Source organism: Perognathus longimembris, chromosome 3 (assembly GCF_023159225.1).
Source record: "Perognathus longimembris pacificus isolate PPM17 chromosome 3, ASM2315922v1, whole genome shotgun sequence".
NCBI lineage: Eukaryota > Metazoa > Chordata > Mammalia > Rodentia > Heteromyidae > Perognathus > Perognathus longimembris.
The window spans coordinates 88,216,717-88,229,165 of record NC_063163.1 but is presented as its reverse complement, the minus strand read 5'-3'; the positions used below and the strand labels follow the sequence as shown (position 1 = coordinate 88,229,165).

Below are 12,449 nucleotides of genomic sequence, written 5' to 3'. Positions count from 1 at the left end.
GAAGGAAGGAGAAGGGAGGAGGAAGAAGGAAGAAGAATGCTTGAGGTCCGTGAAATCCTGGACAGTGAAGTATAACAGGGAATTAAAAAGCAGAGGTGAAAGACAGCAGGGCATAGAAGCACTGCAGCTCTGTCACAGGATGGGGTGGGGGTACCCGTGCCACCCAAGGCCCCAGTGGCAGGGAGGGCTTGTCCTGAACCAGCCCCAGCCCCCCAGGCCTTGCTTTCCTAACTTGAGACCTCCAGCGCTGTGTGAGAAGAAAACCCCTGCTGCATTGGGTCCTTGTGTGGAGAGCTGCGGAACTGGATTTTTTTTGTTTGTTTTTTGCTGGTCCTGGGGCTTGGACTCAGGGCCTGAGCACTGTTCCTGGCTTCTTTTGCTCAAGGCTACTAGCACTCTACTACCTAAGCCACAATGCCACTTCTGGCTTTTTCTGTCTATGTGGTGCTGAGGAATCGAGCCCAGGTCTTCATGCATGTTAGGCAAGCACTCTACCACTAAGCCACATTCCCAGCCCCTCTGGACTTTTGTTTTTTTTTCTGGATCTGATTTTTTTTTTATTAATTAAATTTTGTTGACAAGGTGTTGTGCAAAAGGGGTACAGTTATATAATAGAGCAGTGAGTTTATTTCTTGTGATATCTTACACTCTCATTCTTTTTCCCTTCCCTAGATCAGGTAGGTATATATACAATACCCAGTGTACCAAAAACATGTACAGTAGCCACGTGGCATACGCCAAAGGAAATTCAGCTAGAACTTTAAACATAACGTCAACAATAGAGTTTGCTTATCCTTGTCTTATATGATCATATGTACATAGCTGTTGAGCTATTGTGATCCACTGAGAGGTCTATTTTAGACCTTTTTATGTTTTGTAGTTGTTTGGTTTTAGTTACATAATGTAAGGTCGCTGACCCAAACCTGTGGGAAATACCATTTGACAAGAAGTTTTTTGTTTTGCAGACCTGGTCTCTACTGTCTCCCCCCCACACCCCTACCTTAACAGTCATATATCAAGGAGACCATGCCCCTTTGTTTTCTGTGTTCTGGGCTTGTCTCGCTCAACACCATTTCCCTGAAAATACCAATATTTTATCATTTCTAATTGCTATGTAGTAATCCATTGTATAGGTAGCACATTTTTTGGATCCATTCATCTGTAGAGGGGCATCTGGGTTGTTTCCATATTTTGGCTATTGTGAATTGTGCAGCGATAAACATGGAAGTGCAGATGTCTTTTTTATATCCTGAGACCTGTTGTTCAGGATACATGCCTAGGAGTGGTATGGCTGGGTCATAGGGTAGGTCTATATTGAGCTTTTTGAGGAACCTCCATACTGTTCTCCAAAGTGGTTGTACTAATTTGCACTCCTACCAACAGTGGAGAAGAGTTCCTCTTTCCCCACATCCCCTCCAGCATTTGTTGTTGCCTGAGTTCAGAGTATAGGCCATTCTAACTGGAGTGAGGTGGTATCTCAGGGTTGTTTTTATTTGCATTTCCTTTACTGCCAGGGATGTTGAGCATTTCCTCATATGTTTCTTTGCCATTTTTATCTCTTCTCCTGTGAAGTCTCTCTTTAGCTCCTTTGCCCATTTAATAATTGGTTTACTGGGCTTGGAGGGGTTTTTTTTAGTTCTCTGTAGATGACAGATGTTAGGCCTTTGTCTGTTGTTGTGCTGGTGAAGATCCTTTCCAATATGGTTTGCTGTCTTTCTAGTTTGGTGGCTGTGTCTTTAGCTGTGCAGAAACTTTTTATTTTGTAGTAGTCCCATTTGTTGAGACTTTCCCCTATCTGTTGTGCCCCTGGGACTCTATTCAGGAAGTTCCTTCCTGTGCCTATAAGTTCTAGCATCTTTCCTACTCTGTCCTTCAGTAGTTTCAAAGATTCAGGTCTGATGTTGAGGTCCTTGATCCATTTTGAGTTGATCTTGGTGCATGGTGATAGGCTAGGGTCTACTTTGAGTTTTCTACATATGGCCGCCCAGTTTTCCCAGCACTAGTAGTTGAAGAGGCTATGTTTTTTCCATTGCATGTCTTTAGCTCCTTTGTCGAATATCAGCTGACTGTAAGAACATAGCTTTATTTCTGGGTCTTCTATTCTATTCCATTGGTCTTCAGGCTCTATAATAGATGGCTCTATAATAGAGCTTGAAATCTGGTATTGTGATACCTCCTGCACTGCATTTTTTTTGCCTAGAATTTCTTTGGCTATTCTAGGTCTTTTGCTGTTCTATATGAATTTATGGGTTGCTTTCTCTATTTCAGTGAAGAATGTAGCTGGAATATTGATGGGGATTGTACTGTATTTGTATAACAATTTGGGCAATATGGCCATTTTCTGATTCTGCCTACCCTGGATCTGTTTTTTTTGTTTTTTGTTTTTTTGCCAGTTTGGACTCAGGGCCTGAGCACTGTCCCTGGCTTCTTTTTGCTCAAAGCTAGCACTTTACCACTTGAACCACAGCGCCACTTCTGGCCATTTTCTGTATATATGGTGCTGGGGAATTGAACCCAGGGCCTCATGTGTACGAGGCAAGCACTCTTGCCACTAGGCCATATCCCCAGCCCCCTGGATCTGTTTTTTTAAGCAGTCCTAGTTGACTACAATCCTCTCAACATTTAGCCAGGCATAGTGGGCCATGCCTGTAATACTAGCCACTCAGGAAGCCTTAAAGCCACCTTGAGCAGAAAAGTCTATGAGACTCATCTCTAAACTACTCAGCAAAAAGCCATGCTGGAGATGTGGCTCAGGTGGTATGGTGCCAGCCAAAAGCAAGCAAATGGAGCAAAAAGAAGGAGGGGGGAGCATTAATTCAGCTGCAATAGTTTTGAGCATTTCTCTTGCTCCATCCCTTCCTGGGGTCTGCAGGAAGGGTCCCCAGCTGTGGGGTTCCAGAGGAAGGGGTCTGGATGTCGCCCTAAGCCATAAGAGGCAACAGCAGGCTCTACGCTAGGGAGTACCCACCTCACCCCTGCCTCCCAGAAGGCTTTGGGCCAGGCTGTCCTCAGGGAGGAGAGGACTTAGGAGCAACCAGTGCTAGCCTGCCTCTGTGCTTCTCAAATGTGCTTCTTACCCAGAAGCCTGTGTGTGCTGAAACTTGCTGGGAGTGCAGGCTGTCCGGCTGTCCAGGCCATCAGAACAGGCCCTGGAGGAGAGGGGTAGGGTGGAGGGTCGCTGCCATTGCTTTCCCAGGCCCTCAAGGGGATGTGAGGAGAACCACAGCTGGGCAGACCACAGCTAGGCAGGCCTCATCGCTGAGCAGGCCTCATAGCTAAGCAAGCCAAAACTGAGCAGGACACAGCTAAGAAGGCCATACAGCTAATCAGGCCATACAGTTAAGCAAGCCACAGCTAGGCAGTCCATAGCTAAGCAAGCCACAGTTAAGAAGGCCACACAGCTAGGCAGGCCACATAGCTAGGCAGGCCACATAGCTAGGCAGGCCACATAGCTAAGCAGGCCTTATAGCTATGCAGGCCACAACTAAGCAGGCCACAGTTAAGCAAGGCACTGGAGCCAAAGGGAGTGGCCACTGGCCTCCATGGGAGAGGCTGCTTCCTCTGAAGGCCAGGCCTCCCTGCCTCTTCCAGCAGGGGCTGTGGGAGTCCTTGCCAGTCCTGGGCTGCCCCACTGTCACTCTGGCCTCTGTCTCTGTGACATGACTCCCCTCCTTCCGTGGGAGGTTGGGGTCTACCTTCCTCTCCTAGGCCTCCCTCGCCCCCTCTGAGGGCCCAATTTCCAAATGAGGTCACAGGCACAGGTGGCTGGGGCACAACCACGCCCACTGGATGAGAAGTGGCAGGACAGGAGAAATGGCATGAGGGAAATCTGAGCGTGGGGAAGGGAGGAAACTCCACACCTGCTTTGTCCCATGGGTGAGGGTGAGGATCGGGTGGCCAGAACCTGGCAGGAGATGTTGGGACCAGAGAGAGTGTTGAAATTTCTCTGTGGGGCAGGTGGGAGGGAGGAGGGAAAAGGACCCCATGACCCCATGACCCCAGGTCCCCACTGCCATGGAACCAGCTCCTGCTCAAGGGTGACACCTGAGAGCCAAGTTCAACTTCAAGGTTCCAGGACCTGGGAGGGTCAGGGGGCTGCAGTTGCTCCAGACCTTCGCTGCCTAGCAGGCAGGATGGGAGAGATGGCCTGGCCTGGCTGGGGGTGAGGGGCCTCCTCTGGAGGCCTTGGGGAACACTGGGCCACCTACTGCTGCCCCCTAGGACCCTTGGAGAGAAAGGAACTGGAAAGCACTTCCTACAGGGAGCATGGGGCTCCCAGGAGGAGCCCAGAGCAAACATGTGCATGGCCCCCAGGACTCTACCTGATGGGCCGGGCAAAGATCCGCCGCCCCTGCTGTCCCTGGCCATCTCCCACTGCTGCAGGCAGGACTTGCCCAGAGGGTGAGCAGCTCTCCTTCTGTCTCCTTCTTCTCATTCCTTCCTCTCCCCCTTGCTTCCTCCTGCATTCCTAAACACAGGTGAGCCGGTAAACAGGATTGGACAACGTCAGGCAGGCTGTGATGGAAAGACAATGGTGTGATTTCACTTGACTGCTCACAGTGAGATTGGGGCGCTGGAGGGTTGTCATGGAGACCACAACACTGTTTAACAAGGAAAGTGTTCAAGGGGAGGAAGCACAGCATGAGCCAAGGTCCTGTGGTGGGTACAAGTGGAACATGTCAAAAAATCTACCAAGCTGAAGGCCGGCTGTCTGTGGGGAGCAGGAGAGGGAGCTGGGGAGGGGCTGCTGAGGGGTCTGGAGTTGATGCCCAGGCAGCAGGAAGCAAGAAACAGCCTGGTCCCCCCAGGGAGTGTTTTCCTCCGGCTCATTACGGACAGCTGTGTGCTGATTGCTCAGGCTTGTGATGGGCATCCAGCGTAGTTAATGCACCCAGTTGCTGTCAGTACTGTGAGTAGTGTCCAGTGGTCCCTCGTGCCAGCTCATCTTGCTCAGCAGGGTGGTGACATGGGGCTCTGCTTTGCAAAGGGTTTTGGGGGAGCCCAGCTCTGCAGGCGCCTGGCACCCTGGCACTGCCTCTTGGTCAGGTGGGCAGCTGGCAGCTCTACTCAGAGTAGAGTTTTTGTTTACTCGTTCATTCCTGCATGTGTTCACTCATTCCTCTATTTATTGCCAGTGCTGGGGCTTGAACTCAGGGATTTACATTCTCATTCACCTTCTTTGCTCAAGGCCAGCCCTTGACCACGTCAGCCACAGCTCCTCTTTGGGCTTTTGTTCTGGTTAATTGGAGATAAGAGTGTCATCTTCCCTGGGCTGGCGAGGTGGTGAGTGACTGTCCTCGGATCTCCCACTCCTGAGTAGCCGGGGCTACTGGTGTAAGGCTCGGGCGCCAGGCTGGAGTGGAGTTTTTGGAAAGCAGCATTGGTTCCCTGTACAGCCTTGGCTTGGACACACTGCACAGCTGTGGCCCCGCCCCCAGGTCCTCAGGCTGGTAAAGTGGGCGAGTAGGCAGAGGTGGCAATGACAAGAGCTGTGGCATTCAGGGCAGGAAGGAAGATGTCCTTCTGGCAGGAGAAGCAGCAGAAGGGGCCAGGCGTCGCCATGCATTGAGCTGTTTGGTTTGGCTGAGGTCTGACCACTTGGCTTGTGTGTAGAAAGCCAGTGTGTGTCAGACCCATGCTGGGGCATGGGGATCGAGCCTCGGTTTCAGAAGCAAAGCCTGAAAACCCAGTTTGGACTTCAGCAACTCAGGGATCCTGAGTCCTGGATCCAGAAACAAGGACTAAGGAAGAGCGATGGAGAGAGGCTCTGAAAGCGGGTCATTTTGTTTTGTTTTGTTGGTCCTAGGTCTTGAACTCAGGGCCTGGACTCTTTTGCTTCAGGCTAGCCATCTACCACTTGAGCCATAGCTCCGCTTCTAGAATGTGGGTCTTTGTCCTCTTACAGACTTGTTCCCGCGGGGTCTGCTGCCCAGGTCAGGTCCTGGACTGCGCAGGAACGCAGGAACACTCACAGGTCCACCCCGCCCTCTCTTCCAGACCCCTCTGTTTTGTTTCTCAGCATCATGCTGTGCCTTCTGTAGCCCCCCATTTATCCACCCAGGGATCAGAAACACTCAACAATTAGCCATCCATGCTCCACACAGGGCAACAGCGATTTGCCAAGCATCTCCATCACCTCAAGAGGACTCAACGTGTAATGCCCTGCCATTGTGTGGAAGAAACTATTGGTGCCTGCGGGGCCTGGTTCCACTCCATGGGCACGGGGGATGATTGTTTTTGAAACTATCTAGCTGGGGTGGGGGTGTCCCGGTCACTGTGGGTCTCAAGGAGGCGAGGGGCACAGTTGAGTGGGCTGGGTAGCCATGGATCTTGCCTAGGGCAGGCTCAGGCTGCAGGGTGGGCACTGGCCAGGCCCTGGAGACTCCGGCTGGTTACTGCCCTAGAAGTGTGGACCAGGGATGCCAACAGCTCCTGGGCCTGTCACTGCGAGCAGGAAGGAAGCTGGGCATACCAATTCTGTGTGGTGCTGCGTGCTGGGTGCTGATAAGGGCCGGGCAGCGGTGGGCCTGGGAGGGCCATGGGCTGGTTTGTCATTTCCACAGGGTGCTTAGGAAGCAAGCCTTTGAGACCATGCTCGAACCAGGACCTGAAGGGCACAGGGAGGCAGACTCCAGGCTGTTGGGAGAGATGGGTGTTCTTGCAGAGGGGGTGGGAGTGCCACAGCCCTGAGGCAGGAGTGAGGGTTTCAGGTGTGAGCCAGGTGTGAGCCACCCACCCTCAACCCACAATCCCGTGTTCAATCCTGGGGAGCTCTGTGGAGGGGACCCCAGTGCTGGCTCTTTCCTTCTGTTTCCTTGGCTAGCCGAATGCTGGCCCACATCCTTGCTCTTGCTAGGCCTCCCCTCAAAGTGACACGCTCAGCAAGGTCAGGGCTGGCCATGTGTGTGCTATGTCCTTTTCATCTTTTCCCTTCTCCTTCAGCTCCAGGGGCAGCATGGCGTCACTGCAGCCTGGCCTTGGGCTCTTAGGCAAGCAATACGCAAGCCAGGACCTTGGAGGCTTGGTGACACAGAGGAGTCCGGTTGGGGTGAGGTGGTCAGGCGAGAGCAGGTGTCATGGCGTGTGTGTGTGTGTGTGTGTGTGTGTGTGTGTGTGTGTTTCAGGGTTTTAAGCTAACTGGCTGCAGTCCCAGAACTAGAACATTGTAAAGGGCCCAACAACTCCCCTAACTGAGGGCAGCTGAGGGCATCGGAGGCCCTTCAGGAGTTCAGGGAACTTTAAAGGAATTATGAGACCAAAGGAATAGAATGGATTGCTTGAAGCATTTCCTGAGCACCTGCTCAGTGATGTGCAAGGCCTTGTTCCAGGAGCCAGGGAGTCACTGACGCGCTGACATGCCAAGAAAAGCCAACTAACTTCCCTTTTCAAAAAGCCAGGTGCTGCTGGGTGCCAGTGGCTCATGCCTGTCATCCTAGCTACTCAGGAGGTTGAGATCTAAGGATGGTGGTTCGAAGCTAGCCTGGGCAGGAAAATCTGTAAAACTCTCATTTCCAATAAACTACTCAGAAAAAGCGGGAAGTGGTGCTGTGGCTCAAGTGGTAGAGCACTTGCCTTGAGCACAAAGAGGCTCAAGCCCCAGCTAAGCAACCCTCCTCATGCCTCAGTTGCCTCATTTATGAATTGGAGCCTTCTGTGCTCTGCGTGAGGCCGGGTCGGATGCCTGTGCAGTGTGCCACCCCCTGCAGCCTGTGCTGCCTGCTGCCCTGGGCAGGGGTGGGAGAGACTGGTTGGTGCCTTGTGGCGGGCATCCAGGTGGGGAGATGGGTAGTTTGTAGCCCAGAAGCCTGGTGCGAGGAGATAACGGGGCACTGGGGAAGGCCTCTGATAAGGCTGGAACCCTGCAGCCTGTCCTAAGGCACTGGGGCAGGAGCCCCGCTGCCCTGCTGGCCATTCTGGCTGGAATGAACGTGGATGGAAGAGCTGAGGTCTGAGGAGGGGTGGGGGAGGGAGGAGACCACCCCAAGGGTTTGGCACCCTGAGATTGAGTTGCTGGGCTCCTGCAAGCCTGGAGCAACGGGGGATGAAGGTGGGGGGCTTTGTGCGGAGTCCTGACACACCTGGCTCAGCCCCAGGACCCGCTGCCATGAGAGCCAGTTGCCTCCGCAGGCCCCACCCACTAGGGCCCCACCCACACAACGCCCCACTCCCACGAAAGACCACGCCCACACGAGACTCCCCCTCCTTCACCCCTCCCGCCTCCCACCCAACTCCAGCAGTCTGCGCCGCACGCTGCCCCCGCCCCTGCCAAGCCCACCAAAGCCCCGCCCTTCTCCCGCTCCCGGAAGCCTGTACCCTGGGATGGCCCCGCCCCTCCCGCTCTCGCAGGGCCCCGCCCCTCGCTCTCCACGCGGTCCTCACTTGGCACTGGCCCCGCCCCCAGCCCCGCCCCGCCCCGCCCCCCGCGGCGGGCCCGAATCCCAGGCCTGGGCGCGCGGGGGGCGGCGCGGCCACGCGGCCATGGCGCATAAAGCCGCGGGCACCTGCCCGGCCGCCCTCCCGCGCGCCGTCGCGAGCCCCTCCGCGCCGTCGTGGCTGGCTCAGGTCCCCGGAGTTTCCGCCTCAGCCGCCGTCCGAGCTCCTCACAGACGCGGAGATCCCCGCGAGTCCCGGGCGGGTGCCAGGGCGCGCAGACATGGGCGGCCGCTCCCGAGCGCGCTGGGCGGCCGCGGCGCTGGGCGTCACGGGGCTGCTGTGCGCCGTGCTGGGCGCCCTCATGGTCGGGCTGGGGCCCTCGTTCATCAAGCAGCAGGTCCTCAAGGTGCGTGACCTAGTCCGGGGCCTCCGGGAGGCGGGGGCCGGGCGGGGACGCGGGGTCTCGGGGGTCAGGCGGGCGGCGGGGACAGGGGGTCCTGGGGCCCGGCGGGCTTTGCCGGAGGGGAAGAGGCCTGAGTGACAGACCCCAGGCTTAGGGAAGGGGCCTGGGGCCCGGTTGCTGTCCGGAGCAGGGGGACTCGGGTCCTATCCCGGGCGGCGGGCCGTCCCGGCCACAGGAGGCTGCACCTGATCTGTGCCAGGGGGGCCACACGGGTACCTGGCCCGTTAGGCGGCCGGCGGCCCGGTGGCACCCAGAGGAACCCTGGCCCAGAGGCAGAATGCGGGGGCCCTGCTCGCCCCCCCCCCCTCCCGGCGGGCGCTGACGGAAAGATAAGCCGCTTTTCTTCCCAGGCTGGCTGGCAGAGACAAGCCCAGCCCAAGGTTCCCCAGTGCTCGCTGCGCGGTGGCTCCTCTGATCCCAACCTTCCACCCCTTTGCCCTTTCAGCCTGGCACATACATTAGGCAGCCGCTGGCCTTCAGACCAGCAGACTCTGCCCTGGCCACCGGCCATGGGTCTGAATGAGCAGGGACTGTGGTTGTCACTTCCACTTAAAAGAACCCAGAGCCCTGAAAGGGTTGAGAAGGGGTGAGAGGCTGCCTGCCGTCCCTGGAGAGAGGGTGGGTTACTGTCCTTCCTCTTCATCTGCTCCTTCACCCTGAGGTCCTTAAGCTTGAGGACCTGTGCACCCCTTCTCCTGGCAGCCCTCCCTGGGGTAAACGGAGAACACCTGTGGATAGACCTTGCTGCTACTTCTTGGAGCCTGGCTGGCCTTGGAATCACTGGCCTGGGCTGGTTAGGGCCTTCTCTTTGAGTAGTTGAGGATTTTCAAGTTTTCTGCGATGCTGGACCTGGGGCTGGCAGGCTAGCTTCTCTCTCGGGCAGCTTTTCCTCCTGTTGTGGGGCCTGGGGATGCCAGGATCTCTCTGTGTGTGGATGTGGATGTACCCAGTGAGCCGGCACATCGCCTGTGCCCACGACAGCCTGAGCCTCTTGCTTTGGGGGTGTGGACAGTGGTAAGAGCTCGCTTGAAGCTCAGCTTGGGGTTCTTTTGGGGAGTGCTCTTTCTTAGGCTTTGCTTCCGCAAAGGAAAACCACGTTGCTCTGAGACTTCTCAAGTTCCAGCTTAAAGTAGAGGTATGCTTTCCAGCCCTCGAAATTCCCAAAGGCCATTGGCTTGGGGCAGAGTGGTGTGAAGGCTGAAGACAGCAGGCACACCCAGCCCAAGGCTGCCTCTTCAGGGACAGCCCAGGCTGGAGCCCGCCCAAGGGCCTCCTGGGGAAGAAGAAAGCCTGTGTTCAGGGGACAGCTTGGTGGGCCTCTGCCCAGGAAAGGCCTCCCACTGCAGTTGTCTTTGGCTGCCTGGGTCCATGTGCAGCTTGAATGGGACGCCTTGTGCTTGGATATTTTCTGCTTTTTTGGTTTATTAAGTTCAAATATAAAAGGCATGAATACTTGCTTGTAAAAAAAATAATAACTTCAGGGGCTGGGAATATGGCCTAGGGGTAGAGTGCTTGCCTCATATACATGAAGGCCTGGGTTCGATTCCTCAGCACCACATATATAGAAAAAGCCAGAAGCAGTGCTGTGGCTCAAGAGGTAGAGTTGCTAGCCTTGAGCAAAAAGCAGCCAGGGACAGTGATCAGGCCCTGAGTTCAAGCCCCAGGACTGGCAAAAACAAAACAAAACAAAACAAAAAAACACCTCAGGACTGGAGGAATAGCTTGGCAGTAGATTGCTTGCTTTGCGTGTGCTGGGCTTGGGATTCGATCCCCAGCACGCCCCAAAATTCAAATGGCAGAAAAAAAAGAACACCCTCTTTTATTCCTCTTCAGACATCCCTACAATTGCCATGCAATTGCTGTGTATCATTCTAGACTTTCTTCACTTTCTTTTTCTTTTTGGAGTACTGGGGCCTCACATTTGCAAGGCAGGTGCTCGTCCACTTGTGTCACAGCCACAGTCCTTGTTTTGGTTTAGTTTGCTTTTCAGATAAGGACCATGATCTGCCTCCATCTCCCTACTAGCTGAGATTATAGGCATGCACCACCCGACTCCTCTCACATTTTCTTCACCTTTGTATACTACTCCAATAGAGAGGTAAATATTTGTTTGCCTGTTTCTCCCTTGACTGCTGACTCCTTCTGTCTATGTAACTGTGTCCAAGAATACTGCCACAGAGTAGAATCTTGAGGATACACAAACTTGTTTCACTTGGATTTTGACTTGATGTTTCCCTTCTGAGCAAACCTTTTGTTTATACTTCCACTTTAACGAATGGGGATAACCTACTTCACCTCATCTCCTCAACAGATTTGTCATTATTCTGACTTTGGCTTCTCTGATGGGTTTGATTTGCACTTCACAGTCTGCCTTGAGGTTGAGCAAGGCCCTGATGCCGGGATGCCTTTCAAAACCGCCTTTGGTGACAGTTTTGGAGCCTGAGGACACAGAGCAGGCTGTGCTAGGTGTTAGCTGGGGGGACTTGGCTCCTTGGTTCTCTAGTGACTTCACCGCTGAGCCCTGGCTAGTCTGCAGCTCCAAGGCAGGGTCAGACCTGGTTTGTCTCCCAGGGAGATTAACAGGGACAAAGCAGATTACAAGTGTGTAGAAACATCCACCCCTTGAGTACCTGACTTTTCACTGTGGTCTGACAACTGCCTTGTGAAATCGGCTGAGGGTGGAATTCTTCCTTCTTCCAGATAAGGAATCTGGGCTGTGGCAAAGATCAGGAGTGTGTTGGGGTTCACAGGGAGGCATCATCTCCCATTCAATAAGTGGGAGCTCTCTGGTGGATCAAACAAGTTAAAAAGAAGAAACTAAGCCAGTGCCCATGGGTCATGCCTATGAATCCCAGCCATTCAGGTGGCTGAGATTTGAGGATCACAGTTCAAAGCCAGCCTGGGCAGGAAAGTTCATGAAACTCTTATCAGTTAACCACTAAAAAGCCAGATATGGAACTGTGCTTCAAGTGGGGTTAGCACTAGCCTTGAGCAAAAAAGCTGAGGGACAGTGCCCATGCCAGGAGTTCAAGGCCCAGTACTGACATACGTGCTCACATGCGTACACATGCACGCACGCACACACACACACACACACATACACACGACTAAGCAACATTCTGTATTTTCAGTGGGTTGAGCTTAGTGCATGTAAAACCTTGGGAAAAGATGTGGAGGGGCACATTCCAGACTGACAAAGGTGCTCACAGTGCAGGAGAGGAGACTGGGAATGTGGCCCAGGGAAGCTATTAAAGGTAAGACTTTATCAATGACAGCTTTTTGTTTGTTTGTCTCACTTTGTAGCTCAGGCTAATCTTGAAGACTCTGTTCTCCCCCCTTTTTTTCTTTTCCTAATACCAGGTGGGCTTCTGACCCTCTGTCATCTCCTTTAGTCCAGGCGGGGTGTTGCAACACACAACTTGTCACCGCCTTGTCCATCAGCTGGAACAAGCTGAGGAGGGTAGGCTGCTTGGGTGGCGCGCTGGGATGTGACTGCGCGTGGGCACATCCTTAAGGGCAGGGTCACAGCCTCTGTGTTCTGCCTGGATGGGAGCCTGGCATGTGTTGGTCCGTCCTCCAGGATGGAACTGTCCCCCTCTCCCGTGTCCCCCAC

The 12,449-nt window shown here is 54.2% G+C and overlaps 1 protein-coding gene across 2 annotated transcripts in view; it reads left to right on the top strand.

Annotated features, from left to right (window-relative positions):
- The first annotated feature begins 8,449 nt into the window (after positions 1–8,449).
- Positions 8,450–12,449, top strand: part of Scarb1 (scavenger receptor class B member 1) — a 39,669-nt gene continuing 35,669 nt past the window's right edge. Inside the window, exon 1 of one of the 2 annotated variants that reach the window (XM_048343131.1) lies at positions 8,450–8,779. In XM_048343131.1, the coding sequence (XP_048199088.1) occupies positions 8,654–8,779 (126 nt within the window). In that variant the 5' untranslated portion in view covers positions 8,450–8,653. The remainder of the gene's footprint in view (positions 8,780–12,449) is intronic. The other variant, XM_048343129.1, reaches the window with a different exon arrangement.